At 36.0% G+C, this 14,283-nt stretch overlaps 1 protein-coding gene across 1 annotated transcript in view; it reads left to right on the forward strand.

Moving 5' to 3' along the window:
• Positions 1 to 5,147: 5,147 nt before the first annotated feature.
• Positions 5,148 to 14,283, forward strand: part of KCNH8 (potassium voltage-gated channel, subfamily H (eag-related), member 8) — a gene marked incomplete at its 5' end in the record, with an annotated part of 99,147 nt that continues 90,011 nt past the window's right edge. Inside the window, 2 exons of the mRNA XM_010079506.1 lie at positions 5,148 to 5,275; positions 7,922 to 8,162. Of these exons, the coding sequence (XP_010077808.1) occupies positions 5,148 to 5,275; positions 7,922 to 8,162 (369 nt within the window). The remainder of the gene's footprint in view (positions 5,276 to 7,921; positions 8,163 to 14,283) is intronic.

Raw genomic sequence — 14,283 nt, forward strand, 5'->3', positions numbered from 1 at the left:
GTACTCAAAGGAGTGAAAAAAACCCAAAGAAATATTGCTAAGAGGTGCAAGTACGCAGCCTCACTGCCTTTAGGATAACTCTGTCCCACTGTTTTTTGGTAGAACTGCTTTCTGTGGATGGTTACTCAGGTGTGCATGTGTTTCCAGGACTAAACCATCAGACTGCTTTTCCTCACCCCTCTTTACCTCATTCACATATTGTCAGTGTATTGTGTTCTGTTCTCTAAATTTGAGAGGTGCTATTTGCTTTTATTCTTTCTCTAATTTTCTGGTTGCTTAGGTAAAAGTGGATAAATCTCTTGGATTTTGCTGTGTAATATGAAAAAAATGCTAGATATTCATTTTCTCTCTGACGTCCATGCACACTCGTATAGAAAACTTTCTGTGGTTATGATCCACTATCAGACTACCAGATGATCGATACAAGAGCATGTTGGGCATTTAATCACACCAGAAGGAAATCTAGGTAATAGTTTTAATTAATGCATATTCTGTTGTGATAATGCAAGGCAGCTCTTTCGAATGGATGCAAATTAATGATGTGAAAAGTGAGGAAAAATACGAAGGCCGAGACATTTATTGTCAATAATGTACAACCTTTCTGGCCAGAGCAGGTTAGTTTATTTTGGTATTCAAAAATAGATGCATTTTAAGGTCTCTCTCATGCCACAGCTTGTCTGCTATGGAATGAGCAGTGAAGTGAGTGCTTCTGGGTCCCATTAGAGTTACTCAGTGCAGACAGCTTGAGTCCACTGCATAAGATTATAGTGGTTCTGCTTGTGTATGATGGATTAACTTACCAAGGAAGCTTCTGTACCTGTGCAATTACACCCAAGCACAGACCTAGAACAAGAGCAGGTTTGTATTCAGGCGCAGCCTACTCATGCCTGAGAAATTGTTCTTGGGCCATGAACAAGTTCCTGTCACCCTCTCAGCTGTCCTGAGAAGCTGTCCCCAGGAGCTGGCAGGCTGCAACGGGCTCCCTTGACCATGTGTTGAGCACCCCGCTTCCAGGTCTGTCTCTGCCTAAGGAAGGACTTGTGATATGTTTTAGTTTTTATCTCCTAAATTTAATGACTAAAAGAACAGTCTGAGTCTTATCTCCCATTTGATGATTAAACACTTTATTTTACATTTCAAGTGTTTAAATGTGTGATGGTTTATCTGGGGAATGAGAACATTATAAACCATAAAGTATTCTGGACTATATCCAGTGCTATGCTCTGAATTCTCTGATGTGCTTTGAAGGAGAGCAAACATAGATTTTGTTTTAATTTGGCTGAGTTTACAGTTATTTTGCGTTGCTAGAGCAGGACATACCTACTACAGCTTATCAGAAGTTATTGGGCTTTATTTTTCTGATTTATACCTAAGGAGTAAATTTATTTTTTTGCCAAAAGGAGAAGAAAAGAGTTAAGCCTCCACTTTCTATTAAGTGGAAGATTGATTCCTCGTATTCTTATAAAAACACAAACAGAAAAGTCAACAGTTACAAAGGTGTTTGTTTCTGATTGTGCTTTTTTTTACTGCAGCCTTCCCTTACAAGATTGTAAGAATCCTTAAGCTTTTATAAGACCAATGTTAAGATTGGCAAAGAGGTGGTATCATCAGTTTCTTTTCTTAGAAAATAATTCTGAGATTTCCACATGTGACGGCTGTGGTGCTATACCTAATCTCATTTGAAAGGAAAAAACAACACAGAAGGACAGCAGAACTTGAAAAACATATTACCACTTTTCTGATCAAAGAAAAGGGGAGTTAAGACTAAATTGCAGAGCATCCTTTTTAGGGGCTATTTTTTGGGAGCATTACCATCACACAGGAAGGGGTGTGTAGGAGCGCCAGGAGATAGAGCCCCAAATCTGAGCTTTTTTTAGAACACTTATTCCTCACAGTGTCTGGGGGGATGAGAAATCCTTTTGATTTTAAGCACAGGGTAAAAAGAAAGCTGTCTTTATATTGACTTTCTGCTTATGGTTGGATTTACTATTGTATCTTTTTGCTAAGATCAGGCATGGAAAGACAGAAGCATGTCTGTGAAGTACCTAACACTTTTTTTAGGAACCAGAAAGAAACAGGTGGGTATTTAAAAAAAGAAAAAAATATTTCCTTTGGAATAGTGATCTGTAAACTGAGTGTGACAGGAAAAGAATAAAGGTTATAAACAGTGATTGCACATGTACAAAGGCACACAGTGAACAATACATTTTACTAAGGATCAGGATTGCCTCTTCTCCTTAATGGCACTGGGAAGATCACAAAGCAGGAGAATTCAGAAATTTCATTCATTGGTTTGTGTTATAAGCTGTTGATACATGTGCTCCAGTGATGATGGTGTCTGATGGCATCTTATCTGCATAGGAAACTCATATTTTTTTCACTGCTAATAACTACAGAAAAAAATCTTTACCATTTCTTTTAAAAAGAAAAATACTATTGCTTCATAATGAATGTCGCACTTCCCTTTTTTATCTGTGCTTTGCTGTCTCTAGGAGTTGAGTGACTTGAAATTAACATAGGGGTAGCATTAATCCTTTGCAAATAGTGGAATCAGAATGTGATGGAAGTCAGTTGCTCTGCAAATATGCAACTAGTGTGATTCTAAGTGCCATATCAAGCCCCACAGCCCAAGCAGGTTAATAAGTACAGAACTCTTAGCAGCTGGAATGCTAAACCTGCATAAGAGAGATGGAATCCATCTAAAACAAAATATTATCAGGCTACTGACACATAAAATTTAAAATCTTATAAGGAACTTTTTATTTAAAGAGTGAACAGAAAATCAAAAATCAGTGTCAATCAATACATAGAAAAAAAAAACAAACCCAACTTTAACTAAATATTTATACATCGACTGTCTCCATAGTAATTATTACTATTCTGGAAAGAGATGGAATTGTGGACAGCTTTCAGCTCAGTGCTCAGCAGGTAAGAAAAAGTCAAATATGAGATTAGGAGCTATTAAGAAAAAAGTGAAGGCATTGTTACACTAATGTATCAGATGAATTTTTATACATATCTTGAAGGTTGCATGCTATTCTGGGAAAAGTTGCTACTAAAAGTATATCTTTAAAAAAGACATGGGAGAGCTAAGAGGGGTAAAGAGGAGGCATACAAGGTTGACCAGAGATAGAGAGCTCCACTTCCACACAGGAAAAGCCTTGTATTGTTTGGGATGCTGAAAGTACCCAAAGAAACTCTACCTGAAGGCACCGTACCTGCCTTCTGCAACAAAATTCACTGTGGGTCTTGCTACACATCACCTAGGCTATTATATCTACCACCTGCCAGCATGGACTATCCTGTGCCTTTTAGGCTGAGGAAGTGAAGAGGTGTTATATATGAGACATCCTGAGGATGAAGCCTTTAACTAAAGGGTCCTGAAAGTGTTGGTGGCCAGAAACTTTTGTGGGTATTTGCCCACTTTCTCAGCTTGCCTCATAGCAGGTCTGAAGCATATTTTATTGACTTATTTTGAAGGCAATAAACAAAACTGAAGGGGCTCATCCAATGTGGCAGTTTAGGTTCAAAAAGGGAAGAAAGAGAGGTGTGTAATAGTTTTAAAGAGAATCTCAAATTCAAGCAACAAAAACAGACTACTACAGCTATCCTACCATCACTGCTATAGCTACAGTGAACACCTGATTCAATAGACCTAAATTCATTTTTACTCAGAGAAGCAGATAAATACTCCACTCTCACCAGAATTTAAGTACACTTTTAGAGTATAGTTTGAGTTTTAAATGGTTTGATGATTGAGAGATTAAAGTTTAAAAAAACCACTTTAACTTGATTGAGTTATTTCTTAAATAGTCCCTTTTCTTTTACCTTTCTTTGTTGTAGCTGGCATCTGTATGTGTTGTAGCTCTTTAAACCACCTGCAAGTACCCAAGTTGGAGATAGGGAAGTATGGGGCTTCTCCATCTAGCTCCTCCAGCTTTCTGGTAGCTATTTGGTTTGGCAGTGCAATGTTTTTTCATTAATTTTCTTTAAAAAACCTTCCTTTTTTTCCCCCTTCTCCTCCTTACTGACACATAAGACATCCTCAACTGGAGAGGGCTTTTGCATGAGTTACATGAAACACTCTTTAGTGAGAGGTTTGGAAAGTTTAGCTTCCTACATTTGTCGTTGTGTATGGTTTTGTGTGTTGTAGAGCCAAATATACTTCAGTCTTCCTTAATTCAAATATTTCTCATTTTTTCTAGGCAGGTTTCAAGATGTAGCTATTTTGTTTGTTGTTAATTTCTGGCTGTGTTAATTGGGTTTGGGGTTTTTTTTCCCCCTTAGTTTATATGTATTGAATTGAATTTAATTAAACCTGTTTGACAGACAGCTTCTTCCTTTATTCCCACCTGACACATCACAAAATGTCTGCTTTCATTTACCCTGGCATCAATTCACATGTAATTCCATCAGAGCTACTTGGAGTTACTTTGAATTTACTGCTGTATAAACAAGAACAAAATTTGATCCCATGATTGACAATTACAGACATCTGAATGGAGGGAAAAACCACAAACCTTTCCAAAACAGTGTTCAGTCTTTACTCTTAGTGCATTTCATGTCACTAAGGAATGTGTCAAGTGATTATGCCAGTGACCATGCAGTAGGAAAAGAAATCTAAATGCGTGAATATAACAATTGGATATTACTAATGAGCAAGCTTGCAAATTAGCATATTCTGACATAATGAAGCCTAGCATGAGTCAGTCTCTGTTTTTAGAGAGCATACCATAAGATAGATATATATATATATAATTTTTTTTTGTTCCCTGAAATAAAAGAGAGAGTAGAAACACTGTAAGGACATTTTGAGTGGCTACTCCTAGCCACGCTTGCCTCTGGTCTGTAATCGCTATTTCATTTTCTGAAACAGAAATCTTATCTATGAAATCATATGCTGCAACTAATTGCTTCTGAGTTGTGTGAAGGCATTTGACAATCAAAACATTACAGTGATTTTTATTTGCTCTTCAGGAGAGGATTTTTTTTTTTAACTGCAAGAGATTAAGCAAAACTAAGAAAAGATGTGTGTAATCTTTACATCTAGCCCTACTTCTACAAAAGTCTAAAATGTCAGTAGTTCAGCTTCCAAAGGTTAAAGTGCCATTTCCTGATGTTTAACGGACTTTCACTCTGTTCTGCAGAAAAATGGAAAGGAAGAGGAAGAGCAGGGTCACATTTTGAGTCAGCAAGAAGACGGAGTAGAGCTGTCCTTTATCATATCTCTGGACATCTACAAAGAAGAGAAAAGAACAAATTAAAAATTAATAATGTAGGTGTAATTCCTGTCTTTTTCAAAAATGTACTCTTTGTACTGTGGGTTTTTTGGTTTTTTTTTTAATGTGCTGTAAAAGGTCAGTGGGTACCTGAGAAATGTCCTAGTCGTAATTTTACGGTAATAAAAGGAGTAAAGTGCAGTTCACTTAAGTGCAGTTCTGCCTACTATGGTACTTGTTAAACTTTATACAGCAAAAGACTGCATTTATCCATACTGTAAACAGACATTTATTTAACCCTAGGAAAGCCCCATTATAAAATTTCTCAGAACTTAATTTTAGGTTCCAATTTACCTTACCGTCCCAGTTATTTTGTTTCAATAATTACTATTTGCCAAAAGCATAATGAAGAAACTCAGGGTGTTACTCTAGCTGAAAGTCTCTATGATGTGTAAGCTCCAGAGGGCCACACTTCATTTAGGCAGCTTTTCATGTGAATGTCTCCAACTTTGTGTGGAGTAAATTTATCTTTTCATTTCCTAATTGAAGTAGTAATTTTTCTTTCTTTAAATTACTTCTATGTTCCCCTGGTAACTATAACTAATAAGTAAGTTCAGAAACACCCTGTGAATGTTGAAAAAAACAAATCAAACAATAGATAAAACCAAAAATAAATCAACAGAAATACTTCTGAAGAAATACACTGAGGAGAAAGAATAAATCTCCCGCTCTATGGAACTATGTTTCAGGAGAGAAGTTAATGCAGAGCAAAACTAGAAATGCATATGAAACTGGTATTTGCATATAAAAATTTGCTAGAATAATATCTGGGAGCCTATTCCAACAGTGACAGCCTGTAGTTATTAGAAGGTGGTGTTGCAAAAGGAAGTTTTTCTTGAAATCTCAGAAGAGTATTTAATTTCTTTGTTGTATATCGTTAGCATCAAAAAGCTAAAATCTGTGATAGAGCCAAAAGATGAAAATAGCTTTTTTTTTTTTTTTTTTTTTTTTTTTGTGGTTAGGGGGAGGATGGAAGACAGACAATGGAAAAAGTAGCCAAAGGATATAGATCATGAATATCCACTGGGCATGTTCCTTTTATTGGTTACCAAAATGAAGCAGCAGTGCAGATACATCCTTCTAGACATTACAATGTTAGAAATTAAATGCAGAAAAACTTCATACAGACTAAGGACATGAAAATACACAACTGCTATATGTCCCAAAGAGTATACTGTCACTCCCACTGAATGTAAAAGTTAAACGTTAAAAAATGTTAAATGTTAAAAACAAGGTTAAAAAGCTAAAAATATTAAAAAATATTAAATGTTGAAAAAGTGTAAAAATTACACTGGTTTGAAACATCTGTTGTCAGACTAATTTACTACCTTTAGTGCATAGATTTTTAGAGCTATGAATTGGAAGTCGTTAAGAGGAACATTTTCTTCTCTGTGATTAAAAATGGGCTGACACTAACAGAGAGAATTCAGCCCCTAAGATTAATGAATGAGAACAAGAATGGAGAAGGCAAGGCCATCAGTATTTCAAAAGAAACACACAAAGAGAAAGGCTATAACCAGCCAGGCAAATGTAACTAAGTCTTCGGTCATGCAGTTGTTGTCTTTTTATATTCTTAATGAATAACTTCAAGATCAGAAGTAATCTTAGTTTGCTGAATACACAGTATTTTAATTTTTTTTTTGTGAGGCTCTTCATTACTGGAACAGCATTAATGAGAGACATAATGACAGTGAGCAAGAATTTTTTTAGTAAACAATACAAGACTGTTCATGTAGCATGTGCTGCTTTTCAGGAGGGTAGGTGTTTTTGTTAAAACTCTGAAGGATAAAAGCTAAGAATTTGTAAAACTGGTGCGTGAGGCTGAATTCTTTGTTGCAAAGACCTTTGCAGGTAGATGATAAAGACTCGAGACACATGACAAAGCTAGGTATAGTCTAACAATGAAGTTAGATCTGAAGCTGTGTTATCATAGATTCATAGAATTATAGAATGGTTTGGGTTGGAATATTATTATGGTATTATGGTGGGTCTACATTAGTATTTTGGCTTAGATCAGGAGTGCAATTTTAAAGAGAATCAAAAAGTTATTCCTACTATTTGTGCTTTGGTTCGTAGCAGTCTTGGGCACACAAACAGAGTTCCCTCAGATGAAACTAAAGCAGGAGAGGTGCTCCAACTACTTGTAGCTGTTCAGTCCACAGGACCAGGCTAGAGTTAGTCTGAAACAACTTCCTGGCAGCTTTGAAATATGTAAAGACAGGGTGTTTTTTCTTTGGCACCATCTATTCCTTTCTATATGTTTATTCCTACTTGCAGTACTGTGTCCTCGTGTATACAAAGCTTTAGCCTGTAGTCCAGCAGAAAAACATTCCTCTTCAGTCAGAATTCACGCAACAGAAGAAGAAATAGTTTATCAGATTCAGTCCCCTCCTCATTCTATTTAATCTGTTCCTTATTAATCTTCTTCCTGCCCCAACATTCACAAAGGTTATTCTGTCAACAGAACCATCTGTCTAAATAAGCGATGACTACATTAGAAAAAAATTAGCATTAGTTCTTGCCTGCATATGAGTATGTCATATTTCTTTATGCTTTCTAAAAAAGTTACATCATTGTAAGAAATGTGTCTGTGTGATCAAATTGTTGGTTTGTCTCATTTCATTTTTTTCTCTCCTTTTCAGAATGTTTTTGTAGATAAACCAGCATTTCCAGAATACAAAGTTTCAGATGCAAAAAAATCCAAATTCATATTGTTGCATTTTAGCACTTTTAAAGCTGGCTGGGACTGGCTTATTTTACTGGCAACGTTTTATGTTGCTGTGACTGTACCTTACAATGTTTGCTTTATTGGCCATGATGAGCTGTCTACAACTCGAAGCACAACTGTCAGTGACATTGCAGTGGAAATTCTGTTTATCATCGGTAAGATATGCTTGGGGTTTGTTTGGGTTTTCTTTTTTGACATTTAAGGGTTTCACAGAATGTATAACAACAAGAGGAAATATATCACTTTCCTGATTTTAGAGAAAATCAGTTTTAGCTGTACAGTTTCAAATTTTTATCTGAATTTTAGAACATAGGTTTTTTTATTTTCTTTTTTTTTTTTTATTTAAATAGATTCAAGTAGTCCTGCTCTTACTCAAAAGGGACCTTTGAGCTTAAGTAAGATTGAAAAGCATTGTTTTACTCTGTGGATGCCTAAAACTTTCCCAATGTAGGGGTCTGCCCTGAAATTACTGTAGTGTTGTTCATAATGTACTTTTTTTTAAAAATTACCTTTATCTGTTGATAATATGCAGGTGGAGAAGCTGTTATTTTAAAGAAATAAGCAAAGTTGAGTTTATCTTTCTTGAATAAAAGAAGGCTTAGGACATGTTCTAAGAGAGAAAGAAAATGAACAAAAGAATTAAATCATCCTCCGATTTGAAAGTTCTTTTTCTACTTTACTTTTCTCTTCTCTATTTTTTTCCTGAAAAAATGTGGCTTAACTCATATATTAAAAGCAATGTTATGATCTTCTCTAGGAGAGCTAAAGATGACTGAAACCTCTTAAATGCTAAGCAACAACTCTGAATGTCTTTAGTGTAACAGAATTTTTTCTTCCAAAAATTTTGAAAAGTTTATTCCATTTCTCTGACAGTTTTATTCTAGACAGTAAGACACGTAGGTGATGTGGCTGATGGAAGAATCAGATGTCATGACGGACAAATATTTGTGTTTCCTCCTTTGGATATGGATTTGTCATTAGGTTTAAGGTCTAATTTTCCCCTTTCATGCTCACTATTAGATCTTGATTGACTCTTTCATGTTAATGCAAGTAATCCACATGGAATGATACTGAAGCGCTGCAGTAAGAAACCTACATTCAGCAATGCAGATCATGGAGGATCATCTTTTGTCTTGTGTAAAAAGAGCAAGGCTATGATTCCAGTCAGTCATAAATGACTCCACATTCCAATTTAAGGAATATAAAATGAAATAATTCCACTTGATACATGGGCATCTTTACAAAAACAGTAGATTCAACGTTAAGATATTTTGATAATGGTCGTATCCTTCACCCCACACTGGTGTAGAAAACGGGTTTGTGTTATGAATGTGTTTATTAGAAACTGAGCACGAGAGTATAATCTGTATCTAACTGATTTATGTGCTGTAGAATTCATTTGAAGCAAGACAAATTGCATACTGCTCAGTGCTACTTTTCTGTTCATATCCTTTGCTGGAAATATAGAATTCTTACAGCAGTAAGAAAAAGCAATGGTATCTCTATGATCAGTAGAGTAGCTGGGTAAGAAAAATAAAAGGAAGAAGATCTTCTGAAAATTTTACTTCATGTTTTCTGGCTAAACTTCTAGGTCTATCATCCAGGAAATCAAACTATGGTTGTAACTAAATACATTCAAAGAAAAGAGTATAAAATACTAGAAAATACTTCTTTGCGTGTTACTGGTAGTCACAAACACTGTACTGTAGCATACTAATATTCCTCCCTCACAGTTTCAGTAATGGCTCAATTTTCTGCAAAATAATTATTTCTAAAGTTGCTATCTGTTTTCAAATTTGTGGCTCTGGGGAAAGGTTTATAGAGTATTTTCTGGACATTGTCAGACTGCATTTAAATCTTTGCAGTGAATTTTAAGAAAATAGTGTGTTTATAGCCATCTCTCAGTGGCCCCTTGTCCGTTAAAATATTAAATGAATGTATCTCAGAACATGTGTAAGATTGACAGCATACATAAATTTAAGCATAAGTTTCACTGCATTGTTGCACTGTGGCTCTGGCAAGCACACCTTTGATGGACGTTCTATGTGCTTTGAGAAAAGTCAATGAGAAGCATTGAGTAAAATTCTTTTTATGATGCTGCTGCCTCAGAATGTCAGTTGGGAGATATGTCTGAGAGGGGACCTTCAGCTGTATTACAGCTCCATAATCCTGGATTGGAGAAAAGAGTTTCTCTGCTTTGATTTTATTAATATTTCTCAGAACATAGAATAATATTCCTTTTATGCACTTACGTTACATAAACTCTAATTTGGACTTAACACTATCTTCATTTATAGCTATGTTATCAAAGGGAGCAAAAAGGGAGATAAAACAAAAGGGAGAGATGTCTGCTCCTCTATTCAAGGGAAATAATAGGATAGAGGCTAAGAGTTTCCTTTAAGCAGAAGAGTTTGAATAAAACTAGTGGCTAAAGAAAATCTTTTAAGCTTATCCAATTTATGTTTTAGCATATGCTTAAACATGATAAAAATACATATGGAAGTGTTGTCCTGACTTGCGGTACTTATGAGTAGGAGTGTTGATCTAAATTAAATTACTTATGAGAAAAGAGCATATCTAGCTACAGGTTTAACTGCTTTAACCTTTAAATCTCTCTGAAACATAAACAGAAGATAAACAATAACGCTAACTCATTTTGTGATGTCTTTGGGGAAGAGGTTGGAGAGAGAACATAATTAAGGCTTCTCAAATTAAGTGAAAATTATTTTTTGTTTGATGTTTCCTATATATGCTAGTGCTTTGATAACTTTGTAATATGTGCAAACTTTCTCTAACATTCTCCTGTAAATAAATCTTTTGCTTCCTCTATCTAAATATAGTTTAAAACTAGTTTAGTTTTATCATTTTTTGACTGTTGTATGTATCTTAAAATCATGAAGAGGTGGACAGAAAAACTTTTAAACATTAGTGTATTTAAGCAAACACACTAAAACCTTAGCATTTCATCTGGTGAGTGAGATTACCTGCTTTATTGCACTATGTACTTCAAAGTTTATGCCCCTTAATTTGCACAGGCAATAGGTAGGTTTCATTTGTAAATAGCTATATCTGGGGGATAAAGTTTCAGTATTTCTAAGAAGCATAATGAATCTTGATTACTTTCCAATAGTACTTGTAAAGTTTTCTCTCTTTTGGAGAATTTATTAGTAATAACGTCCTGACTGCATAACTTCTACTATTCCATAACTAACCGAAAAGTGGGAGCCCTAGTCATTCCGTTTTATTAGTAATAACGTCCTGATTGCATAACTTCTACTATTCCATAACTAACCAGTCCAGTGCTTTTCTTTCTGCAACTGTTTCATTCTAGTTTTAGGATAGTCTTTATTATTATTATTATTTTTAAAACATTATTGAACAACTTAATTGAAGTAAGTAACATTACCGAATAAATTATTAATACTTTATTGCTAAATGCTCAGACTCACTCAAAGGAATATTTGAAAAAGATGCGTTCAACAGGAGTTGAGAGCTCAGAGACAATGCAGACAGGCTTTCAGGGTAATGGTAATACATGATTTGCTGGATAAGATCAAATGTGCCTGAGTATTTTGTCTTCTAAGTTAGCCAGGAACAACTATAGATACAAGACCTCTAAAAATAAGTGACCTTTAACTTTTGATTTTAGTTTTCTATTTGCGGATCATCCAGTTTCTAGTGGAAGATGGAAAACCTTGGACAGGAATCATAACTGTAAAATTATACCCCTTATAAACATACTGGCAACAGTAATTTTAAGTGATTTTCTGCAATGTACTCCCTTGCCTACCTGTGGAAAAAAAAAATACCCATCCCTTCCCCAACTCTCCATACACACACACTTGCCTGAAGACTTCATCTATGACTTCCACTTTCAAGAGATAAAATTAATCATGGTTACTAAGATAGCTTCTCTTGTATGTGTATCTCTCTCTCTCAATAAATATTATTTTATCATGAATTTCAGTTTTTAAAAGGAGCATATTTAGAAGCCCTAAATCTGTGATTTATGTTGCGTGATACTATAGATTAAAAAGATTTGTTGGCCCATTAGTGTCTATCACAAATGTAAATGACCCAAAATCTTTCCAAAACTGTATTAAAGAGAGTAGATTTAGACTAGACATTAGGAAGAAATTTTTTACTGTGAGGGTGGTGAGGCACTGGAACAGGTTGCCCAGAGGAGCTGTGGGTGCCCCATCCCTGGAGGCGTTCAAGGCCAGACTGGGTGAGGCTTTGGGCAAACTGATCTAGTAGAAGGTATCACTGCCTATGGTGGGGGGGTTAGAACTATATTATCTTTAGGATCCCTTCCAACCCAAACCATTCTATGATTCTATGAAATCATATGAAGCCCTGGAGTCTCAGATGTTTAATAAGTAGTGATTTAAAAATATGATACAAACCCAGTAGAAATTCTTATCATCATTCATGACTTACACAGCCATTCAAGTACGCGTATTATTGTACTGAAAATAATATATGTTAAACAAAATTTGTTGGAATCAGATGAGATCATATTAAATTACTTGCCAATGTGACACCTAGCTACAAGAAGGGCCGTAAGGAGGACCCAGGGAACTACAGGCCTGTCAGCCTGACCTCGGTACCAGGGAAGATTATGGAACAGCTCACCTTGAGTGTGCTCACACGGCATGTAGAGGGCAACCAGGGGATCAAGCCCAGCCAGCATGGCTTCATGAAAGGAAGGTCATGCTTGACCAATCCAATTTCCTTCTATGACCAGGTGACCCGCCTAGTGGATGAGAGAAAGGCTGTGGATGTCATCTACTTGGACTTTAGCAAGGCCTTTGACACCGTGTCCCACAGCATTCTCCTAGAAAAGCTAGTGGCTCATGGCTTAGACAGGAACACCCTTTGCTGGATGGCCAAGCCCAGAGAGTCGTGGTGAATGGAGTTAAGTCCAGGTGGTGGCCAGTCACCAGTGGTGTTCCTCAGGGATCTGTTTTGGGGCCTGTCCTGTTTAACATCTTTATCAAGGGAGCCTATAAACAGGAGGCAGAGCAACTGTTTACAGGGGTTGATAGTGACAGAACAAGGGGGAATGGTTTTAAACTAGGAGAGGGGAGATTTAGTTTAGATATTAGGCCGAAATTTTTCACGCAGAGGGTGGTGAGGCACTGGAACAGGTTGCCCAGAGAAATTGTGGATGCCCCATCCAATTTATCTCTGAGCATCAAAGGTCTCATCTGTGAGATGAGATTGACATGAACATAACATGAAACCATATACAGTGACATTATTCATATACCTAATATTAGGGAGGGAAGGCCATAATAGGACTATGGATTACCTGGTAATGTGAATAAACAGTACTAAATGTTTATGTTGAAAAGCAGTAACAAATTTCCTAAAGATTCTCCCTCAAAATGTCAAATTGAAGTTGGAAAGACTACTATATTGTTATAAATTTTTCCAATAGTCTTCCTTACGTAACCTTGTAAGGAGAACAGATGCTAGTCTGCACACAAGATGCTGCTTACAAGCACAAATACATCCACCTGGACATAAAGGAGACAAGGATAAGCCACAATAACTTAGAAGCAATTATTTCCATTAAAATATTTCTGTATCTTCAGGTAGATGCAGATAAAATTTGACGTGTGTTGGTTCTGCTGACTTCTCTCCATTTGCAGAGGTGTGATGTTACTGTTACACATTGTCAGGCAGCTTCTCACAGAATGAAAAAAATGTATGCTCGTAGATCTAAGCAAAGTTTTTAAGAAATCACTGCCCCAAAATGTTGCATACTATTCCTGAAGTTGGGAGACACCTTACAGTTAAGAAAAGAAAACTGCTTATCTGAGAAAAAAAACTTTTCCTGAGGCTGTAATGAACCACAGTTACTTAAAATACTGTTGAATTGGTTACCAAAAGGGATCCTTATGTATTGTGCCATGTACCGTCAAAGTTAAAGGTAAAATCCAAGAAACAAATATTTAAAGAAGTATTGAACAGGCTCCATTCTGAAATCTGATTTTGTGAAGGAATATATTAAACAAAGCAAGTGGATTGTGCAGGATAAAGGTCTTTTAATAAACACATGTAAGATGATGGGAACCTCACGAGTATAGAGTAAAATATGCAACATTTACCATATGTCATTCCTTGTTATTCTGGGGAGAGCTCTGTAGGCAGCTTATAGATGGGTCAAGATATTCTGCAACTGTGCTTCTGGCAAATATGGTCATTGTTCCATTTCTCAGCTGTCCTAGATGAATCTCTTCAGACAGGTTATTTTTTTTTCCTACTTCC

This window comes from Pterocles gutturalis, unplaced genomic scaffold, assembly GCF_000699245.1.
Source record: "Pterocles gutturalis isolate BGI_N339 unplaced genomic scaffold, ASM69924v1 scaffold7154, whole genome shotgun sequence".
NCBI classification, from domain to species: Eukaryota; Metazoa; Chordata; class Aves; order Pterocliformes; family Pteroclidae; genus Pterocles; species Pterocles gutturalis.